Raw genomic sequence first — 24,291 nt, forward strand, 5'->3', positions numbered from 1 at the left:
TCTTTATTACCTTTTATACGATTGTCTTTATGTAGTAAGAGCCGTAGCATTACCTATCTTTACTTATGAGCACATTTTCTAAACGGTTCATAATTTAACTTAATGCTCATATGATTATCCACGAGTTCACAACTAGTAATTACCATTAAACACGGATTCATTCCACGATTTAATCAGATTAGTTAGTGTATAGTGTATACGAACTACTTAATCAGTGGAGGACCTTAATACAGCCCGAATTCTTTCCCCAATTAATCTCTCGACTTCTGAGAGTGTAAGGCTGCTGCACACCTTGAATATTTTCAGCAGATGCTCATTTGCTGGTTTACCCTGTTGAGTACAGAAAAAGGAAAAGAGCAACTCAAGCGCGCACAAATAAACACAAAAACTTGTATGAGACTCTCACATATGAGACCAAACCCGCTAACCCTGACCTCAACAACAACAACAACAACAACAACAACAACATCAGAGCCTTAATCCCAAAATGATTTGGGGTCGGCTGACATGAATCATCTTTTCGAACCGTCCATGGGTGAACCCTGACCTCAAGAGTACTTTAAATCAGGCAACAGCACATCATGGCACTCGTCCTTTCCAAACAAGTAAGCAGTATAGGTGAGACGCACAGGGAAGCTGTGGCAGTTCGATAAAACATGATGCGCAAATGGAAATCTACTTAAATGTCGCAATAAGTGGAGGCAAAGCCCCAAGCAGAATATCATCAGAGCACCAAGATGATAGAGGAACTCTGTTTTCAGGCTGAGGCTATGTTCCTTTGACTCGCCAACACGGTGTTAAGAGTGTCAGGCTCGGGTATTATATGACAATGTTTCTTACTTTTTGACCCAAAGTGAAGTGTAAACATTCATGTCAGAATATCTACACATTGAATAGTGCAACCAGAAAATCGCAATATATCAGAATATATATCTTAAGGCTTCCATGATCCATCCTATTACCCTCAGGCCTCGCCTCAAATCTATACATTGACTACTGCAAGCGGGATTGCATACAGAATTAAATCAATCGACTCAAATACACCTGCAAACTGAAAAACATAAGCATAAGAAAAATTGCATACAGAATTACATTATCAATTACAGGATAATTTTTACTAACATTACTCTTGAGGACATCTGATCTGAAGAGATGTTGAATCAGAGAAGCCTGGTCCAAATGGAACACATGCTGCTTCCACTGGAGCTTCCCAACATACAACACATGATGACCACGATCCCGCTACATCTTAATTCAGGAGATTGTGTACTGCTTTTTATTCTAGCCATTTTAAACACATTATATCAAAAATCATGCACTAAGTTTGTTTAAAAGCAATCACACCAAGCAGAAAGTAAATAAAAACTACGTCAAGTTCATATATTGACAAGATAACATCCATAACTTCCCACGTACAATCTTCATCACAAACTACGGAGTACTATCTAATTCAGTAGTTAATCGAGATTTCAAAGGTATTATCGATACAAAGGGTATAACCCCGAATTAGCCCGCATACATCAGGTTTGGACCAACAAAAACTGTCTTTGAACTTAACTAGAGTGCTTGAGACAACTTTCTTTTAATTTAACCAGATTGCTTGGGACTGCTGGGTTGAGGAACCTGCAAGCCTCTCCTAGCAGCTCTGTACGCCCAGTACGGTAGAGGCAGAGCTTTTGTAGGGAAATCTTTGGATGAAGCGCCGCGAGCAATCGCCTTCAGTTGCTCCAAAAGTTGGCGTGCCTCCCTAAGCTCGTCTTCTTCACTACTTCCATGACCCTCCCAATCCACTGCCTTTTGCTGGAACTCTATTGCAAGGGGATACCTGCCATTGAATAAACAAGCTTATAAGTGATAATAGCTACTACTATCTCAATTCTCCACATAAGTAGTCAAAACTAAATCTGATACTTATGTAACATTTGTTCACATCGCCAACACGAGAAAAAATGGTTTCCAGATAAACTGATGCTGAAGGTTAAACTGATACATGTGATAGGCATAATAATATATTGGCCTCTACTTCTACTACACAACTCTTCTTCGTGATTGAGACGGACACCCTAGGTGAAATGATGAGCAAAAGCAAGAATATAACCATCACTGGTGGCAGACTTCCTAACCATCTTTTCCAACACAAAATAAAAGGTCATTTGTAAACAAAAAAGTCATTTCGATTTCGCATGTAATGAATTCGCCATAGCTTATTGAATTGAGCGGGATCCAGGTCAAATAAAAAAATAATACCAAAGAATGTGGAAAGTCATTAGTTCAGAATCAGGGTTGGGGGAATAGACCCCAGATAGGTCAATTCTAGTAAATATTAAGGGCGTGCAACGTTCGGTTCTACGTTCTACAGGTCAGTTCAAGGTTCATAGTAGAATTGTTTTTCGCCCACCAAATGATAAAAAAGTAGGGATCTTATCTTAGGTATGCCATATTTCAAGGGTACACCTCATAATCTCAGATGGGTGTTATTCGGGGCACCTGAAGGCAATCATTTTCCTGAGAAATTTACCAGTGTGTTTCCCCCAACCCGCTCCCACAACTAACAGCCCCTATTCCTTCCCCAATTAATCTCTTGACTTCTGAGAGTGTAAACCACTTACCTTTTCAACTGTTCCTGCAGTCTTAATATTTTGGAAAACATGCTCTGGTGGTTTAATTAGGTGCATATTAACACAACGAAATGCTAGGTAAGAACAGGTTTGGTTCTTCAGACTTGCTAGATGTGTATTTGAATCTATAAGAATCATTGGACCATTAGTGAGAGAAAAAAAAAAGCCGAAAGGCTGGGAAATGGGGGTAAATGATCTGAATGTCTTATTCTCTTGCCTCAATTTAGTTTGAATGATCCAATGAAGATGGACGCTCATTTGATTTTGAAACTGTTTCAACAAACGCGGGATTGTTCAATGTCTAATGGGGCTGTCTATTTTCCACTTTCCAGTAGAAACTCGATGAAAAGTAAACTTCTACAATCTTGTAGGGGTTTGCTATGTGTTACTTCTAGCAACCACCAAAAAATCGTATTATATCAGAATATGTATCTCTAGGCTTCCATGATCTACATATTGATTAGTGCAAGCGGGATTCATGGAGCACTGCCACATTTCTAAATGCTTGAATAGCATAGCCTTAGCAAGCAGGACATACAATAATAAACCACAGTCTTAGATGAATAACTCTTCTACATTGTCGCTTTTCATTCCCTTTGATTCATCCCCTTTGTAGTTTGTACATTCCCAACAAATAACCACAGGATGGCAAAGCGTGCAAAAGATAAATATAGAGCATCATAAACCACTTAATAATAACGCTCTAAATAAGTCGGCATATCAAGGATAGCAGAAAACAGACATAAATTTACCTGTTCATGGCAGCATATGCTTTTGAGAGGTTTTGGCATGCCTGAATGGAATCATTGTGATGAGGGCCGAGAGACGATGCATCCATAATGTTCTTGGCGGCAGAAAACATTTGTGCAGCCGATTGTGGTCTCTCCAACTCCAAATAACCCACGCCCAAGTTGTTATAGATATACCCAGCTATGAAATGCTTGGTCACAAAGCTCTCTTTCATAGTTTCAACCGCTCTCTCTAAGTAAGGCATAGCCTCTGTTACCTTATCCGTCAACAAAAGAAGGAATCCTATCCTGCCTAACACACTCGCTTCAAAATGTTGTTGGTCGGGTAACTTCTCTAACAAAGCGAGTGCTCTCTTTAACAAAGAAATCGCATTTTCAAACTCATTCATAGTCTGATACTCCATCGCTATCTCCATATATGCTGTAGAAACCTCCAACGGCTTTGATTTCTCCTTTTTATCAAGGACACTACACGCAGTCTCCAAACACCTCTTTGCATCATCGAACTTTTCCTGAAGAACCAACACGTTAGCCATACTAACCAAAACACGGGTACGATTCTCACTATCCTGAACAACCCCCTCCAATGTATTCATAGCATCCTCATACATCCCAAGATCAATGTAGATATTTGTAGCATCAATTACAGCATGAAGCAAATCAGAACTACATCCACAATTCTTAAAAACCTTTTGCGCCAACCGATTCTCATCCAACGCTTTCTCATACTCCTTCATGCCAGCATAAATAAGCCCAAGAACCCGTCTATCACGAGCAACCTCCACAGAGTTTTCCCCCAACAACCTCAAATGTATCTCTAACGCCTTCAAACAATACAACAACCCCTCCTTGAAGTTCTTAATCCCGACAGACGCTTCAGCGAATCGCCTATTAGCATTACCAAACTCCCTACTCTCCTTCTCCTCCAATGACAACTCATTATTCTCTAACATTTTCCTCAACTTATCCACAAGAGCCTCCCTCATACTCTCAGTATGAACTACAGGCTTACCATCATTCTCTAACTTAACCAATATCATTTTAGCTCTATTAAGACAATCTAATGCATCATTAAACTTCCTTAAACGATTATAAGTAGAACCCAAAAGTCGTAAAATCATAACAATATATAAAGAACATTCCTTTTCATCTTGTTGATCAAAAACAGATAATGCTCTATTAGCAAAAGATAGAATCTTTTCAGGATCCTTACCTTCTTTATCAAGTTGAAACGCGATTTCCATGCAAGCTAAACCAATATCACCTTCATCAAGGTTCTCCATTTTCTTAAAAGCTTCAAGCATTTCCTCAGCCGACTTCCCCGCCTCGAAAATATGGGGTAATTCCGACATGGCTACTGTAATTCTGAGATGGGTTGTTGTGGAATTGCTGGGTTTTTAGGGTTTTGTAGGGTTTGTAGAATAAACAATTGGGGATTGTTTACTCAAATGTTGGACGTTTAATTTATTTATTTTTTTTGAATTTATTGTTTCTAAAGTGGAGGAGACGATCAATCCGAACTTTATGGTTTCTAGAGTGGACCCGACCCGAACCCAAGAATGTTGCAACCCGAAACCAACTCGACCCGGCCCAATAACAACTCGTGATCCGATAGGACCCGATAATCAATGACCAAACCCAAACCAAAACCAAAACCAAACCCGGCCCGATGTTGACCCGACCTAATATTGATCCAATTAAATTGATGACTCGGCTATATTTAAGATTAATATTGATAAAAATGAAAGTGATTTTGTGTTTATATTGATATATTTGACTTAATAATGAAGTGATTAAACCAACTAATACTTTAGAACTAAATTTTAGTGGTAAAAAATTGAAGTACTACGATAATATAATTGAATCCGAACTGATAAATCATTTTGTCCCGAAATGATCCGACTCTAAGGCTGTGCGATGGGTCGGGCCAGTGCGGGCTGGGCTGGCGGTTTGTAGCCCAAGCCCATGCTAATTAAGGTACGGGTTGGGTCCGGCCGGTCTGGGCTCCATATTGTCTGGCTGGAGCCCAAGCCCATATATTTTTTTTGCATTATTTTTAAAATCTTTACGGGCCAAGCCAGACAAGCCAAAAAAATCTTTGGCACTGGCCCGGCCCAGCCCGGATAGAGGGCGGGCTGCCACGTGGGCTGGTCGGACTAGAAAAAATTGGCCCACTGATGCGGGCTGGGCCAAGCTGGCCCACACTGTTTAACAAGCCTACCCGACCCGAACCTAACAACACAACATCCCAAGTAATCAAATTTCCGTCTTATTAAACGTTTAATTAGGTATTTTTATGAATTTACTGTATCTAACGTGGATACTTCTACGCCATAAAGGTCTAGAGGACAAATGAACTTATCATATTTGTGATTTGTTGATGATGTGCGGGATTTAGCATATCCCTTAATTAAAGGTCATTATATATCTATGGTGGTAATTGTTTCTATCTTTAAACAACAACGATTCTAAAACATCACCGATGGGGTTCAATTATACACATTTTTTGAAGCTATTAATCGTTATTTTACTATTGATAATATACATATAATCTCTCTTTTTGCATTCATCCACAATTGGGGAATACAATAGCGAGATCTAACAAAAGAGCAAACAATAGAAAAACTAGTTTATTTTCGTGGTAAAAGAAGCTTTAACCTAATTCTTTGAAAACCTAACCATACAACATCCCAAGTAATCAAATTTCTTCCATGAAATGATAATTTTACGAGGAGTTGTAAACTTGTAATGTTCTCTACTTCTCTTGTTGGGTGCCGAGAACAGGGTAAATAAATAGATTTTCATGGTGTATGGTAATTAGATCCATAATGACTTTAGAATGAACCTCAAAATATTTTATACTCCTATATAAAACCAAAAAAACTTATATTTGACGGGATGCCCTAAAGAAATAGTGACAATTTCACTAGGAAATAATAAATAAAACAACCGTGTATCACTAAGACGTCTGACAAATCACACACTAGAGTGCCACTGAGACAACTTAACTTGGAAAAAACAAGTTTAGTCATAAAAACATAAAGTGCCTGACACAACTTTCTTTCAATTCCACCGGAATCCTAGGGACTGCTGGATTGAGGCGGCAGTAAAGTTCGGTAGAGGCAGAGCCTTTGTAGAGTAATCTTTGGATGAAGAAGCGCCACAAGCACTCGCCTTCAGTTGCTCCAAAAGTTGACGTGCTTCCCTAAGCTCGTCTTCTGCACTATGTCCACGACTTTCCCATGCATCAACTACCTTTTGCTGGAACTCTATTGCAAGGGGATAGCTGTCATTGAATATACAAACTTTTAAGCATACAGATTTAGGGGAAAATTCCACAAACTCATTCCATGCTGTTTTAACGATATTAGCTACTATCTCAATTCTCAACATTAGTCAAAACTAAATCCGATATGTAAAATCAGTTCACATCGTCAGCATGAGAAAAATTGGTTTTCAGATATTCAAGTCCAGTTAGATAGTTTTATACCACTCGTTCTTTTAGATAATGGATGGAGATGGGTCTAACAGAATGAAATGTTAGGTCTAAGAGCGGGTTTGTTTCTTCAGACTTGCTAGATGTGTATTTGCATCTATAACAATCATTATTTCCCTCACTTTCAAGTAGCACTCCCTTCTCGTCAATAAAGAACAATTATTGACTATTTAGCGAAGAGAAATAAAAAAAAAAAAAAAAAAAAAAGTCAAAAGGGCTTATTGGAAAACAGGGGTAGATGATCTGAATGCTTTACTCTCTTGCCTCAATTTAATTTGGTAGATTAATTGAAGATGGAAGCTCAATTAAGTATTTGTACTGTTTCGACAAACGCGGGATTGTTAAATCTCTTTTGGGGCTGTATATGTTTCAAGTCAAGTCGATGAAAAGTAAACTTCTACAGGTATATGGGTGTTTGCTCTGTGCTACTTCTAACAACGACCAGAAACATTATTATATATTAGAATATGTATCTCTAGGCTTCCATGATGCATCCTATTACCCTCAAGTGTGTGCTATGCAGCTACCACGAAATTGAAACACTAATGTAAGTGTTTCATTTTCCAAGAAATAACCAGAGGATAGCAAAGTGCACATAAGATAGAAAACTAGAGCACCATAAACCCCCTAAATAAGTCAACATATCAAGTGCAACACAGACATATTTACCTTTTCATGGCAGCATATGCTTTTGAGAGGTTTTCGCATGTGTGGATGGACTCGTTCTGATGAGGGCCAAGAGATACATCCAAAATGTCCTTAGAAAGAGCAAATGCCGCCGACTCTGGCTTCTCCGACTCCAAATAAGCTGCGCCCAAATTGTTATAGACATACCCTAATCCTAAATAATTGGACTCAACACTCTCTCAGAGTTTTAGCCGCAATCTCCAAGTAAGGCATAGTCTGTGTCACCTTACCTGTCAACAAAAGTAGCCCTCCTATTCTGGCCAACACAGGCCCTTCTAACTCTACCCATGCTAGGTGTGACTTCTCTAAACAAGCCAGTGCTCTCTTTAACAAAGAAATCTCAGTTTCAAACACTCATAGTCTCATACTGAATTGATATCTTTATATACGCTCGAGCAACCTTCAACGGCTCTGATTTTTCCATGTTTCCAAGCACACTACAAGCAAACTCGAAAAACCACTTTGCATCCGCAAAGTTTCCCTGGTTAATAAATCTCACTCCCATATTGATCAAAATACCATTATAGTCCTCGAACACCTTCTCATGCTCCTTCAACATATTCATAGCAGCCTCATCATTCCCAAGAGCAAGATGCATATTAGCAGCCTCAATCACAGCAAGAAGCCAATCAGAACGATGCCCCCAAGTCTTCAAAGCCGGTTGTGCCAACCGATTCTCCTCAAATGCCTTATCATACTCCTCCATCCCAGCATAAATAACCCCAAGAACCCATCTATCAAAAGCAACGGCCACCTCTTGACCCGGCAACCCCAAATGTATCTCCAATGCCTTCAAACAATACGGCAATCCACCCTTAAAGTTTTTAATGGAGACACATACGTTAGCGAAATGCCTATAAGCATTACCTAGCTTGCTATTATCCAAAAACTCCTCCTCAATCTCTAACACTTTCTGCAAATTATCCAAAGCCTCCTCACTCCTACCCATAGCAGTCTTAACATGAGCTAACTTGTTCTGAACATAATGAAGTAGAGACTTAATATTCTTAGCACCAAACTTACTATCATCCTCTAGCTTAACCAATATTTTATCATCTCTATTAAGACAACCTAATGCATCATTAAACTTCCTCAAGTTTATATAAACATAACCCAATAATTTTAAAGTCAAACAACATACATAGAACATTTATTTTCATCTTCTTGATCTAAAACAGCTAATGCTCTATTAGCAAAAGATAGAATCTGCTCAGGATCCTCACCTTCGCTATTAAGAATATGGTATACTCCAACAGCCCGTATTTCAATTTCAATGTAAGATAAACCAACACCACTTTCATCAATTTTCTTAAAAGCTTCAAGCGTTTCCTCGAATACTTCCTCAATGTTTGACGTTTTCTTGATTTGTCTTTGAATAGGGGGAAAATAAGGATTATCTCCAACAAGGGTAATGTAATTCTGAGATGGATTGATGTGGAATTGCTGGGTTTTATAGGGTTTGTAGAATAAACCATTGGAATTTGAGCAGGGTTTTAGGTTATGGGTAAATGGTTTTCCAATTGCGGATTTGGAAATTGATGAAGAAGAAGAACAAGAAGAAGAAGTGATTTTAGTGGTGAAATTGCGAGAAATTAATGAAGTTGTGATTTTGGAGAATGAAATTAATTTGGTTGTTATCCAAATTAAACTTCATCCATAAAAACATGTGACAAGCTCAAATGCTGCAGCGAAATAAATTTGTTAGAGTGTTGACGGAGTCAGCAACAAATGTCTCACGGCCAAACTTGCACCCACGAACATATGCTGAACGCCGCAAGCCTTTTGAAGCCAACAATTTGCAGAAAAATACACAGGCCTTCTACATTGATTAGTTTCACCAACCCCATCCATTTATCAACACGGCGGGAGAAATAAATGGAATTACTAGTTGCATTGCACCAAACAACCGACAACCCAATTACCCAAATCCTTCATAAACATATCCCTTAGTTGATTAATATCAGGCTCTCCACTGCCTTCTTTAGCAGAAACCAGGGACTGCTACGCAAGTAAGTTATGATCAAAATAAAGAATGGGGTATAAATCGCAGTAACTTTTCCACGCCCTGGATAAGATGGATGCTCAAGCACAATCTTTTGGAAGATAAGATAATAATAATATCTTAAGGATTATAGGCTCCAGTATACATTCTCAATCCTATAAATCTCATTACTATCAGGAGACGCCGTCCTCCCTTATCTGATCGCATGCGGACACGAAAGAAAAAAGAATGTGTTCGGGACATACTCTCTTCGTCTCAGTCAATTGTTTAAACAAAGGTTAACAAAGGAGTAACAACCAATTCTTATACGAGACGGTTTCATAATAACTAAGAAATGAGCTCAAACAAATTAATCTTTTATGCATATTAATTAAGTTTTGATTGATTTGATTTGATTTCAACAGTCGGATAAACTTGAGCTCAAATAATTACAAAATCGGAAATGAAGGTAAATTAAACAAGAAGAGTACAATTAGAGAATATAAATTAAGAGAAAACAGACCTGAGAGTTGAGATTAGCGATCAATTAATTTGAATTAGAATTGAGTACACAATTTGATAATTTAGGGTTTACAATTGGGGTTTTGGGGGAACAGGAGAAAGTCAAACAATTTGATTCGAGAATAAAAAACCCGCGAAAATTAGTTTCCTTTTTTGAGCTGTTTATTAACACGTGTCCCGTGGTGTTCACTCCCCGGTCTGGAGCAGAAAATGGAGCCGAGATTTTTGATTCCGGTTCACTCACAGGTTCATATTTTTCGGTCCATTTCACTCAGGTTCGGATTGGAACGAAAAGACCAGAATTTACAATTTTTTTCCCTTAAGTTAGTTTATACTCTCTATAAGATTCTTTATAGATGTCAAATATGCTTATTTTGTCATTATTATGCGATAATAATATATATTTCTTCATTTTTATATGTTAACCCTAATAAATCATTTATAAAGTTAAAGTAAATAGGGGAGTATGGACAAATTCCGATACAACCAGTATGCTCCGCTCTTGAATTGGAATCTTCAGGCCTAGATTTTTATTCTCACTTGGTCTCTTAACCCTTTGTTTTTTTTTTTTTTGTGATTCTACTTCGTAGTCCATTCTATTTCGGTTCGCTCCGGACCGGAATAGTCCTTTCTCATGAGAAGAGGACTAACCACTGTTTTCACGACTCACACTTGAATGATCCAAAAATAAACATGTATGATTTTCTTATGAGAAATTGAGAGCGAAATTAAATATTCCAATGTTTATGGAATAGAAACTCCGTTTTAAGTTTTGGTGTCATTGAAATATTTACATGAAATATATTTTTGAGGGTTATTATAATTAATCCTGAACATTTTAGTTTTTTAATAAGAACATCAGAACAATAGAGATGATGGTAGATTGGTAGCCTTGCCTTTACCCATTAGGTCATCGAGATGAGTATATAGTGTTATCGTTTATGCTTGTCGATATGATCCATTGTTCATCATAGCATACTTGTTACTTTATATTTTAACTCTATTTCAGATTCCAGATCAAACTTATCGAGTTGGTCAGTTTTATTCACATAATACCAACATGATGCTACTTAAGAAACTAACAAAACAATGAATAGAAAAGTGGAACAATTTAAATATTTTCTTCCAAAACAACTATCTTTAATTTAAACTAGTTGTTCCTCCGCGCGCGATGCGCGCGGAGTTCCAAGGACCATTTCCGTCTATTATGAAAAAATTAGCTTGCATATAACTTAGAAATGATTTTTATATAATATTTGTTTACGTAACGATTGTCTTACGTATAATTCCTAAGGTAACAATTGATAATAATGGCTACATTTTTATTTAGCAAAAATATTATTAGATAATGACTATAGATGTTCGCTCGATTTTCTAATCAGCTATAAATCATGGGTATAGTCTCTAAATGTAGTCGCACGTGTTCTGAATTCTTGTAGTGTGATTTACTAAGTAACGCGCTTAATTTATCTTTTTATTCATTTCATATCAACACTCCGCTTTTTCCATTTTCTACTCGTCTCAATCTTCTCCCTTTATAAACTCCATCCCACTTCCAACCACTACCTATGCTACTACCACACAACCATCAGCCCTTCCCCTACCAACCTCCTCCTTTACTGCAACTGTCATCTCTCAGCCCGACCTGGACTTCCTATTTCGCAACCGTCTTCTCCCACCCTTGCCCCCGACCTTGCCCCCTCCCTCGCTGGCCTCCTTCGACTACACATGGTTACATCTTGTAATACCTATATCTACATAGAACGATAAGTACCTTTAAAAACTCGTAATTGACTTGCTTTGTAATTACCGAGTCTAATGCGAGACAAATCAATCTAAGCATCCTTAACAGCTTACCCGCTGCCACTCCCAAGTCCCTACTCTATAGCACAAACATTAGTGAGCCGATCTTTTCCGTGAAAAAGAATTACATTCTACTGACCAAATTTACCAGTTTAGGTGTATGACTTGTATGCATCCTAGTTTGCTCCCAATTTTAGTAAACAATGTTACAAAATTAGTAAAGGTATGACTTGAAAGTATCCAAATTTGCTCAGACATTCTACTTGCAATTTTCAATTGTAATACATCTATCGTTATAGACATTGTTCACATATGTTCGTGAAGAATTCTGAGCTTATATTCCCTTGAACAATTCGTAAGTATAAATTGTTGGTATTCAACCGTCAAAGCATCAATTGTGGTATAAGCGTACCCAGAACTCCCTAACATTATTTCGTAGACCGAAAGCGCATCACAAGTTATAATCGTAAACCAAGACCATTGGAAACTAAAGCTCCTAACTTAGTCTTGAAATGGAGTTTGTAAGCAGTTTGATAATTGAAGGACGTTCTCATTAATGATAATGATATCTCCGTCGGTATGGTTGTAGGAGAAATTTAATCATAATATAACATTAACCTGCATTCAAAAATTAGAAACAAGTAGCCAAAAAAAAAAAATTAGAAACAAAATTTACACTTAGATCAAGTATACCTAGTATAATAAAGCGTTAGCACTTTCTCAATGGAGTGTTCTGCTAGCCCTCCAGTACAAATCACGAACAAATATTTTGGCATGAGGTGTAAAGTGGATAGGCGCAATTCTAGGTGACAATATGTTTAGGCCAAGGACACCCTTTATTTTGGATAGTTTTTTTAAAACGGGAAATTATGAGGGGGCCAAACAGCTAAACATATAGACAAATCAAACGGAAAAATTGTTATTAATAAGACTACATAATGGTGGGAACACGCCATTGGGAAAGTACTCTTCTACACTAAAGCTACGATGTTATCGTAGTGACACTGTGTAATTTACCTTGGTAGTGTTTAAGGAGTTGTTGATAGTTAACGCAAATTTAAAATGTGAATAACTCACTAAATAAGTGTGTGCGCAGACTTGTTTCCCCTGTCCAGCTTGACATGTGTAGAAAAATCTCTAACTGCTGCCCTTAAATCCTTCAATTTCAATTTAACAATACCTGAAAGCAAAAGAGTCAGACTCAAAAGTAAATTAATAGGAAAGAAATTCTGACCAGGGAACATTATGCGTTCTTGTGGGCTTAGGTAAAGTGGTTAGCGTAGGAGGCATGCCCGAAGGACAGCGGCAGCAGTGTGGTTCCACCCTCTTCGCAAGCAGACAAGAAACAAATGGAAGTGAAGGAACCAAGCTTTTTTTAGCTATTTTTTTATAGGTGCTCTATTTTCACCTATGTCAAGGGTTTAGAAATCCCACATCACACCGTATACTAAGTTATAAAGGTCTTTCTTCGTTTTCTAGCGTATAAAGGATTTTTATCATGTTTCGGTTCCTTTTAGTCTGCCTTTTATTTTTTGGCGATAGACGCTGCTCTAATCCCTCTAATCCACTCCTACTGCGGGAAAAAAAAGAATCCCAATTCAAGTGATGTGAGTCAAGAGCAAGCAATAAAAGAGAACAAAAGAAGCAGGAAGAACCAGATGGGCCAAGTTCAAAAAGTGCCTTACCACAAGCGAGAGATAGGCCCGACAAGAAATTACCTCTGATAGCTACGATGTCAAAAGAGATTTATCACGATCTGTGATAAATGATAATGCATCTCATTTATGTATCATCATGATAAAACTGAATGCAATATTTTTAGCATGCATTTGCATAATAAACATAACCACCTGTGTGTTTTGCTGCTCACCGGAAGGTAATTTCCCCTGGTTCTATGCATACCAAACCTCCAATCATGATATTGCAAGAAAAGTGGATTTAGTAGTTTTTATCAAAAACTGAACATAGCCTAAAAGTTAGGCATCACCTATATCATGAATTCCTACTTAGAATAGTTTCTAACATAATGATAGAGTCATATTATCATGAGTTTTAAACTTGAAACCATCTTCAGAGATAAGTAGTGCATTGGTGAATGTCTGTCAACAAGGGGTGATTTCTGGTGTGTTGAAAGTAACAATGGAATAGACTTGTTAGACAGCAGTATATGAACCATGGTATTTATTTTCGGTCTCATATGGTCAAATGGGCATTAGCAAGACCAGATGGGATATTTTCTGATTCAAGATGCCCAGACGGACTTGGTAACAAATCCTTTATACACATTTAAGAACTAAGAAGAGCTTTCGAGCTATCAATATGTTACTATTTAGTACTCAGTCGAGTGACAGTTACTATCACGGTGCACTCTAACATCAGTGACAATGAAGGTACTTATGTGCCAAAAGAAGAATTTGGATTAAATTGGTCACATTCATGGCACCCGTTAGGGTGTTTTCAACACACGGTTAGATGGCGTACATCCTACCTACTTACCCACCATAGGTGAGAGCCTTACGTCACTGGGACAATATTGCTAATGTGTACAATTGATCTCTACAAATCAATAAATTTTACTCAATTCCCAATCATCAATGCTTACACCCATTAAATTTGTAACCATTTCAGTAGACTCATCACAAATGCCTAGTACACCTATATTACTGTTTGGTGTCCAAAACCTGGATCACAAGTAAACAACAGCTTGGTGGGAATGGTCCAAATAGGTTTGTATCTCCAATAAAACGAATTCTACTTGGACACTAAAGAAGTAAGATGTAAAACATTAGGATGTGTTCACAAGTGCAATATAGTTACAAATTCCATTAATTGCAACATGCTAAAAATCTTATCCTTGAATTTGAAGCACACCTTCATGGTGCATAAGGCCTTCTTCCAGTGTTCCGTAAGAGTTCTCAAGGTGAGTACCTGACCTCCAAAACATAGAAACCTCACTTCATCCTACAATAAGGCCACCTTCTTAAAACTCTGCGTTCCGAGCACACTTCACCAACAATCCAATATACTAAATGTACCGATGTAGTTGTAAAGCTACAAGGGAATCAAACTCAATGAGACACCAAAAACAACCGGGTAACTCAGCTCAAACTTTTTAAGTAGAATTTCATAATGGAAAAAAGGCCAATTATCAGTAAAGCTCATTTCAATCAATTTCGGATAACCTCTTGGCTATACCAGTTCACCAATACTTCTTTCAAATTCTCTCATCGACCATCCGACAATCACTGAATTGCTCGTATCAGGGGAGACTACGCTGTAACCCAAACCAACCAAAAAACTTCATTCAATAAGGTAATATTCGAAAAAGACGTGTGAGGATTAGCTTCACTATTTATGCACTCACATATAAAGACTTATAGATGGACCACGGATTTCTTAATTTCCTTTGTCAAGAACCAGTTAAGGAATTCCTTTATACAATGGAGTTTGTATGTCAGTGATTAAATATATCAAATTTCAAGACATGGTACAATACTACAACCAAAATGAACTATTTAAAGTGACTCCCGTTAAGCAAAAGGACTAAAATAAAAAAGTCGTCTTCATGCTAATCCTATCCAAACCCATTACGAAGGACCTGCTTTACTTGATCTAACCACAAGTCCATAATAATACCTATGAAGTAGGGAGTTTAACTCTATAACAAAATCCACCAAAATTGCACCACTTGATCCGATAAGAGTCATCATACGACACTGTCTTATACCTTCAAACCAGAGAATACAATGCCCTCTTGCCTATTCTCTTCGAATATACTTCCATAGAACTATTCGTTAACTACTTTCATACACACTCCATACGTCTTCCTTTCTCTTATCCGCTAAACCAGCTCCCACAGAATCCGATTTAAAAAAAATCTCAACTGTACTCCTTATCAATAGCTGACCTCCATTAATGAAGATCAGCCCAAATACAGACCTCACCACCCTTCTCCTCTACAAACTCAGCTTTCGCTAAAATAGCTCTTGTTAGTACGCTTGTTTGTGTTTCTGTATAAGTCAAATTTCTTTCGTAAGCTAAACTAATTACAATTAAAGCAAGCGAAACTATGTTAATAAAAACACTAATCAAAATTGTAAAGCAACGTAACTATTGACTATTAAATTCACAAACGTTGGAATCAGCAACAAGAAAAATGACCAGAATCAACAAAATCCAACCCACCATTCAAATTCAACGTCGTGAATCAAAACAACAACTTACTACCAATGGAATTGAAGTGATGAAGAAGATGATACCTTTATACAAGTAACATAAACTCCAGGTGGAAGAGGATCCACCATATGAGAATCGAAAATAAATTAAACCAAAGATGATTACTGACAAACAAAAACCCGAATTGAAGTAACAGCGTAAGGAGAAAGTTGAAGTTAGTAAAACCCCTAAGATACCACCCTCTTCTGACATCAAAATAAACCTATGAAGATTAAAAGGGAAAGAAAACCCCTAAAACATAACAGTCAACCACACGCACACAATTGAACACTCAACACAAATGAAAAACGTATCTAAACCCTAATCAAGCAATCGAAATCATCAAATGAAAAACGAGGAAATCGGGAGATGAAATCAATACCTGTGAATCTGTGATCTAGCGAGTTGTTACCAACTGCACCAAAAATTTCAGATCAACAACCTCTTCTAAGTTCGTGCCCAGATAAAATGATTAATTATAGGAGTTGGGGAGCGATTAAAGAAGAAACGGTAGATGTTTTTGATGGTGATGAAGAGTAATAGCAGCCCAAAGACGGAAGAAACAAATAGAAAGAGGAAAGAAGAAGGAAAAAGTAAAGAAAGAAGAAAGAGGAAAGTAGAAGGTGCTGTTCATCACGCAGAGAGCACGAGAGTTACTGCTCTACTGTTGAACATTTTCCCAAGTTCATACATTTAGAGGGTTTTAGATACATCGACTGACTGCTACTTCCAGATCAAACTATGTTGTATAAAGTTGCACACAGTAGTTGGGAATGTTACAAGTAGCCGACTACAATGATAACAATAACATAACCCAAATACATCGACTGACTGCTACTTTACGATAAAGAGTATTGCAGCAAGGCTGATTGCAAACCTGAGGAGTTGAGTAGATAACCAGCTCCAATTCAGGACGCTTGGGTGGTTTGTGGAGACTGCAAGGCACCACCAAAACCCAACTGTAAGTCTGTAAAAAGGATAGAGAACTAAATCAATCGACTCAAATACACCTGCAAACTGAAAAACATAAGCATCAGAAAAATTGCATACAGAATTACATTATCAATTACAGGATAATTTTTACTAACACTACTCTTGAGGACATCTGAAGAGATGTTGCATCAGAGAAGCCTGGTCCAAATGGAACACATGCTGCTTCCACTGGAGCTTCCCAACATACAACACATGATGACCACGGTCCCGCTACATCTTAATTCAGGAGATTGTGTACTGCTTTTTATTCTAACCATTTAAACACATTATATCAAAAATCATGCACTAAGTTTGTTTAAAAGCAATCACACCAAGCAGAAAGTAAATTAAAACTACGTCAAGTTCATATATTGACAAGATAACATCCATAACTTCCCACGTACAATCTTCATCACAAACTACGGAGTACTATCTAATTCAGCGGTTAATGGAGATTTCAAAGGTACTATCGATACAAAGGGTATAATCCCGAATTAGCCCGCATACATCAGGTTTGGACCAACAAAAACTGTCTTTTAACTTAACTTTCTTTTAATTTAACCAGATTGCTTGGGACTGCTGGGTTGAGGAACCTGCAAGCCTCTCCTAGCAGCTCTGTACGCCCAGTACGGTAGAGGCAGAGCCTTTGTAGGGAAATCTTTGGATGAAGCACCACAAGCAATCGCCTTCAGTTGCTCCAAAAGTTGGCGTGCTTCCCTAAGCTCGTCTTCTTCACTACTTCCATGACCCTCCCATGCATCCACTGCCTTTTGCTGGAACTCTATTGCAAGGGGATAGCTGTCATTGAATAAACAAGCTTTTAAGTGATAACAGCTACTATCTCAATTCCCCACATAAGTAGTCAAAACTAAATCTGATATGTAACATTTGTTCACATCACCAACACGAGAAAAAATGGTTTCCAGATGTAACATTTGATGCTGAAGGTTAAACTGATACATGTGATAGGCATAATAATATATTGGCCTCTATTTCTACTACACAACTCTTCTTCGTGATTGAGACGGACACCCTGGGTGAATTGATGAGCAAGCAAGAATATAACCTTCACTTGTTGCAGACTTCCTAACCATCTCTTCCAAAGCGAAAAAAAAGGTCATTTGTAAAAAAAAAGTCATTTCGGTTTCGCATGCAACGAATTCAGTCAAATGAAAAAATAATACCACAAAATGTGGAAAGTCATTAATTCAGAATCTGGCTTGGGAGAACAAACCCCAGATAGGTCAATTCTAGTAAATATTAAGTGCGTGCAACGTTCGGTTCTACGTACTACAGGTCAGTTCAAGGTTCATAGTACAATTGTTTTTCGCCCACCAAATGATAAAAAAGTAGGGTTCTTATCTTAGGTATGCCATATTTCAAGGGTACACCTCATAATCTCAGATGGGTCATGGGTGTTATTCGGGGCACCTGAAGGCAATCATTTTCCAGAGAAATTTACCAGTGTGTTTCCCCCAACCCGCTCCCACAACTAACAGCCCCTATTCCTTCCCCAATTAATCTCTTGACTTTTGAGAGTGTAAAGTGTAAACCACTTACCTTTTCAACTGTTCCTGCAGTCTTAATATTTTGGAAAACATGCTCTGGTGGTTTAATTAGGTGCATATTAACACAACGAAATGCTAGGTAAGAACAGGTTTGGTTCTTCAGACTTGCTAGATGTGTATTTGAATCTATAAGAATCATTGGACCATTAGCGAGAGGAAAAAAAAAAACCGAAAGGGCTTGCTGGAAAATGGGGGTAAATGATCTGAATGTCTTACTCTCTTGCCTCAATTTAGTTTGGTTGATCCCCTGAAGATGGACGCTCATTTGATTTTGAAACTGTTTCAACAAACGCGGGATTGTTCAATGTCTAATGGGGCTGTCTATTTTCCAGTAGAAACTCGATGAAAAGTAAACTTCTACAATCTTGTAGGGGTTTGTGTTACTTCTAGCAACCACCAAAAAATCGTAATATATCAGAATATGTATCTCTAGGCTTCCATGATCTACATATTGATTAGTGCAAGCGGGATTCATGGAGAACTGCCACATTTCTAAAAGCTTGAATAGCATAGCCTTAGCAAGCAGGACATACAATAATAAATCACAATCTTAGATGATTAACTCTTCTACATTGTCGCTTTTCATTCCATTTGATTCATTCCCTTTGTACAATCCCAACAAATAACCACAGGATGGCAAAGCGTGCAAAAGATAAATATAGAGCATCATAAACCAATTAATAGTAACGCTCTAAATAAGTCGGCATATCAAGGATAGCAGAAAACAGACATAAATTTACCTTTTCATGGCAGCATATGCTTTTGAGAGGTTTTGGCATGCCTGAATGGAATCATTGTGATGAGGGCCGAGAGACGATGCATCCATAATGTCCTTGGCGGCAGAAAACATTTGTGCAGCCGATTGTGGTCTCTCCAACTCCAAATAACCCACGCCCAAGTTGTTATAGATATACCCAGCTATGAAACGCTTGGTCACAAAGCTCTCTTTCATAGTTTCAACCGCTCTCTCTAAGTAAGGTAAAGCCTCTGTTACCTTATCCGTCAACAAAAGAAGAAATCCTATCCTGCCCGACACACTTGCTTCAAAATGTTGTTGGTCGGGTAACTTCTCTAACAAAGCAAGTGCTCTCTTTAACAAAGAAATCGCCTTTTCAAACTCATTCATAGTCTGATACTCCATCGCTATCTCCATATATGCTGTAGAAACCTCCAACGGCTTTGATTTCTCCTTTTTTTCAAGGACACTACACGCATTCTCCAAACACCTCTTTGCATCATCGAACTTTTCCTGAAGAACCAACACGTTAGCCATACTAACCAAAACACGGGTACGATTCTCACTATCCTGAACAACCCCCTCCAATGTATTCATAGCAGCCTCATACATCCCAAGATCAATGTAGATATTTGTAGCATCAATTACAGCCTGAAGCAAATCAGAACTACATCCACAATTCTTAAAAACCTTTTGTGCCAACAGATTCTCATCCAAAGCTTTCTCATACTCCTCCATGCCAGCATAAATAACCCCAAGAACCCGTCTATCACGAGCAACCTCCACCGAGTTTTCCCCAAACAACCTCAAATGTATCTCTAATGCCTTCAAACAATACGACATCCCATCCTTAAAGTTCTTAATATCGACAGACGTTTCAGCGAATTGCCTATTAGCATTACCAAACTCCCTACTCTCCTTCTCCTTCTCCTCCAATGACAACTCAATATTCTCCAACAATTTCCTCAACTTATCCACAAGAGCCTCCATCATACCCTCAGCATGAAGTACAGGCTTACCATCATTCTCTAACTTAACCAATATCATTTTAGCTCTATTAACACAATCTAATGCATCATTAAACTTCCTTAAACGATTATAAGTAGAACCCAAAAGTCCTAAAATCATAACTATATATAAAGAACATTCATTTTCACCTTCTTTATCAAAAACAGCTAATGCTCTATTAGCAAAAGATACAATCTTTTCAGGATCCTTACCTTCTTTATCAAGTTGAAACGCGATTTCCATGCAAGCTAAACCAATATCAACTTCATCAAGGTTAGCCTCCATTTTCTTAAAAGCTTCAAGCATTTCTTCAGCCGACTTCGCCGCCTCCAAAATTTTTCTCTGGTTAAAGGGAAAATATGGGGTAATTTCAACATGGGTATTGTTACTGTGGTTAGAGGGAAAATAAGGGGTAATTCCAACATGGGTACTATAATTCTGAGATGGGTTGTTGTGGAAATGGTGGGTTTTGTAAGGTTTGTAGAATAATTCATTGGAATTTGAGCAGGGTTTTAGGGTTTGGGTACATGATTGTTGAATTGGGGAATTGGAAATTGATGATGAAGAAGTTGTGAATTGTGGGGTGAAATTACCAGAAATTGAAGTTGAGGAAGTTGTAATTTTGGAGCATGAAATTAATTTGGTTGTTGCTCTCTTCATTTTTTTCTCTGGTAGGAATTCGAAACTCGAAAGCGTGACAGTGTCGGAAGAAAATAGAAGAAACCCTTTCTCTAGTGTTGATGACAGTGTTGTGAGCTCAATGGTTTTTCTTTTCCGGTTTACAAGAAGCGGAATTACCCCAAAGTAATGAATTAACCGGAAAACGAATAAATTAAGATGCATAAAAAGGAACAGTGTTGTAAGCTCATTGGCGGTAAGTTGGTAAAGCCACCGCCCTGCCTTCCTCCGCTATCATCCACCACCAATCCACCACCAAACAACCAATGGCTATAGAATACTTAGTTTCGATAAACACAAATCCTAAATTGATTTAAAAAAATGTCCAGAAAGGTGAAAGAAAAATATTAATTTTACGATATATTATACCGTAATCTTCTCTAACAAATTCATAATTATTCCTCATTAATTAAAATACGTAGTTACTCATTCATGAACGGGTTTTACTCTTTCATAAACTTTTTTTTTCATTATTTTTCCATAGTATGTCCTTTGCCTAATTCTCTTTACTTCTCTCTCTAATTTTCTCCCTCAAAAAATTAATCAAATCAACAAAATTAATCAATCCGTCAAATTACACAAGTATGGATTCTAATTCTCGTATCGATCAGGTGATTTCTAATTCTTAATTTTATTAATTATATATTAGGGTTTGTTTCGATCAAGTAATTAAACTCGCAGTAAAACAGCGAAACTAACCCAATTCACAATAGCTGTACATGAACATCAGACAACCAAATTGCATTGTACCCCGAAATCGCATGTTACTCTGAATAGTTAGCACTTGTTCGTTACGTGCATGTTTCACGTACAATTTTTTCATTTTTTGTTATAAATGTTTTGTATTTATTTTAGTAATTTTTACTATTTTCTTTATTTTTATTTCAGGACTCCGACTCAGAGTCGGATAAGTATGAGGAATTTCATGCAAAAATGATAGATACCGGATTTTCAAGGTCGGAAAAAATTTCAAGAGTCACAACGAATTTTAGTTGTTGAACAATTACTTTTGACATTTTTAGTTCTGACGTTATTAGCGTTTTGTGTTGAAAGTTCACAACTGTTTATCTTATGCTTTCGTCTATTCCATGAATAAGATTGTGTTAGACGGGAACAGCTACAACCCAAAAAAACAAGAAGAAAATCGATTCACTGACAAAGAGACAAAACATAGTCTAATTCAAGAATACAAAACACATTCTTATTCAAGAATGGCTGATGGGGAAAAAATGACAGCTTGAATGGAATTGTGATACATAAAATCATTCATCGACCCAATACAATTATCGCAAATATTCATATTAATACACTGATGCTAAACAATTTCTTGAACTATGCCACTCTCTCTTGTTCCTAACACAAACACGCATAGACCGCTATAAACTTCAGCATATAAGCCGTCTTAAGCTTAGCACAAAAAACAATTTTAAAATACGATATGTACGCAACTCTGATTGTCAGGCCATGGTAACACGTAACATCAAGCATCATGGGAGCAATGGCTCGGGGCAGCAGCACGTTCGTTTGGGCACGACTCCGTCATTTCTCGCGCATGAAAACCAGTCTTAAAATAGCGCGAAACATGAGCTCGAACTTATCTTTATACTAGCATGTAACTTGTCAAAATAGTAGCATGGGTATAAAAACCCGTCTCCAAGAAAGCATTGTAGAAGACGGATTTAAGCAAATACATGAGCATGAACTTTGTTGTAGACTTGTAGTTTATTCACTTGAACTTGAAATGGCATAAAACTCGTTCCCCTTAAGTCGGAACTTGTAAAATAAACTATGCACGCCACTCTTTAGCTCCATGGCTCGTAAATAGCTCCGCCTCATTCGGGATTCTTCACAAAAAAAGGAAATTCCACGATAAAACCGCTTCATATCCTACAAAAGACATAAAAGCACACAAAACTCTTCCAAGGTGGTATTAGCTCAAACAATCGCTCTTTTCAAACTCCACAGAGTAAAAACATAAGGGAAGAATGTACCTTGGATTACGAAGAGTGCTTAAATTAGTGTTATTAGAATGGTGTTTTTTGGTGAGCTGAGTAAAGTAGAAATCAGCAGTAGCAGCTTGTTTAAGAGTAACAATGTAAACTCCAGCATCTTCATCTTGGCACAATATTCCACTGGAGCAAGCTTCCCAACATACAACACATGATGACGATGATCCCGCTACGTCTTTATCAGAAACCTGAACTGTCTCCTTATCAGAAACTATAGGAGGAGCTGATGGAACAATGATTTCAGAATGTCTGATATCAGGGTGCAGTGGAGATAAATGTGAAGCAGACCAAGATCCGGGAACGCTTTGTTATTATTCGGGGCGATTCGTGGGCCATGGATTGTTGATAGGGGTCATAGGAGGTGATAGTCTGCTTGGTGTCCTCCAGGTAGTACGGCTGCCAATGTACGATCCCAACTGTTCCGAGCTGGTTCTGAATTTTGTGCTGATGAATACATTTGGGCTGATGCTGGTTTTAACTGCATCATTATTTAGTTGAGTACAACAACAACAACAACAACAACATCAGAGCCTTAATCCCAAAATGATTTGGGGTCGGCTGACATGAATCATCCTTTCGAACCGTCCATGGGTGAACGCACGCCTCAAAATGCGAATAAAAAGGGGAAGATAAAAACAAAAGGGAGAACGAAAATGTAATGGAAAGTCAAGGTGAACTTAGGGGTTTTAAAATCGAATTCCGTCTTTCTTTTATAAAAACTTAAAATTTAAATCGAGAGAAAGGATTAAAACGATTTTTAAAAACCGAAATAGAGTTAAGGATCCGGAATGAACCAGGTAAAATCTATAAGAAAGTGGTTGTTGAAAAAGTGTGTAATAAAGGAGAGAAAAATAAATAAATTAATTTCTTTAAATTAAATAAATAAATAAAAACACTAAATCTGTCAAAAAACATCAAATACTAAAAATCCACATGTATCCTTTCCCTCCATTGTGCCCTCTCCGTCACCATACTCTCCTCAAGCCCCAGAACTCTCATATCGTGCTCTATCACTCTCAACCATGTCTGTCTCGGTCTTCCTCTCGCCTAGGGACCTTTTCTGTTCTCCAAGTCTCCAGCCTCCTGGTGCGTCCATAGGTCTCCTTCTCACATGGCCAAACCATCTTAGTCGGTTTTCCATCATCTTGTCCTCTCTATTTGCGCGCCACTTTAACCTTTTCCCTAATCACCTCATTCCTTAACCGATCTTTCCTTGTATGTCCGCACATCCACCTCAACATGCGCATCT

The 24,291-nt window shown here is 37.8% G+C and overlaps 2 protein-coding genes and 1 pseudogene across 2 annotated transcripts; all 3 read right to left on the bottom strand.

Moving 5' to 3' along the window:
* Positions 1-1,355: 1,355 nt before the first annotated feature.
* On the bottom strand, positions 1,356-4,856 carry LOC141652941 (protein KINESIN LIGHT CHAIN-RELATED 2-like). The gene is made up of 2 exons (XM_074460561.1): positions 3,371-4,856; positions 1,356-1,825 (listed from the first exon to the last, which is right to left on the bottom strand). Exons 1-2 carry the CDS (start codon positions 4,717-4,719, stop codon positions 1,588-1,590), a joined length of 1,587 nt encoding a protein of 528 aa, XP_074316662.1. The 5' UTR covers positions 4,720-4,856; the 3' UTR covers positions 1,356-1,587.
* A 1,373-nt stretch (positions 4,857-6,229) lies between these two features.
* Positions 6,230-9,401, bottom strand: LOC141651050 (protein KINESIN LIGHT CHAIN-RELATED 2-like; annotated as a pseudogene).
* A 7,985-nt stretch (positions 9,402-17,386) lies between these two features.
* Positions 17,387-21,216, bottom strand: LOC141652943 (protein KINESIN LIGHT CHAIN-RELATED 2-like). The gene is made up of 2 exons (XM_074460563.1): positions 19,352-21,216; positions 17,387-17,841 (listed from the first exon to the last, which is right to left on the bottom strand). Exons 1-2 carry the CDS (start codon positions 21,196-21,198, stop codon positions 17,601-17,603), a joined length of 2,088 nt encoding a protein of 695 aa, XP_074316664.1. The 5' UTR covers positions 21,199-21,216; the 3' UTR covers positions 17,387-17,600.
* Between the last annotated feature and the right edge of the window lie 3,075 nt (positions 21,217-24,291).

Source organism: Silene latifolia, chromosome 4 (assembly GCF_048544455.1).
Source record: "Silene latifolia isolate original U9 population chromosome 4, ASM4854445v1, whole genome shotgun sequence".
Lineage (NCBI taxonomy): Eukaryota > Viridiplantae > Streptophyta > Magnoliopsida > Caryophyllales > Caryophyllaceae > Silene > Silene latifolia.

What these genes read in the sequence shown, in the direction of transcription:
- LOC141652941 (XM_074460561.1), bottom strand. Translation starts at nt 4,719, where the DNA reads ATGTCGGAATTACCCCATATTTTCGAGGCGGGGAAGTCGGCTGAGGAA. An exon ending in GCATATGCTGCCATGAACAG is followed by an intron (nt 1,826 to 3,370) that starts GTAAATTTATGT and finishes ATTCAATGGCAG; the next exon opens with GTATCCCCTTGCAATAGAGT.
- LOC141652943 (XM_074460563.1), bottom strand. Translation starts at nt 21,198, where the DNA reads ATGCATCTTAATTTATTCGTTTTCCGGTTAATTCATTACTTTGGGGTA. An exon ending in GCATATGCTGCCATGAAAAG is followed by an intron (nt 17,842 to 19,351) that starts GTAAATTTATGT and finishes ATTCAATGACAG; the next exon opens with CTATCCCCTTGCAATAGAGT.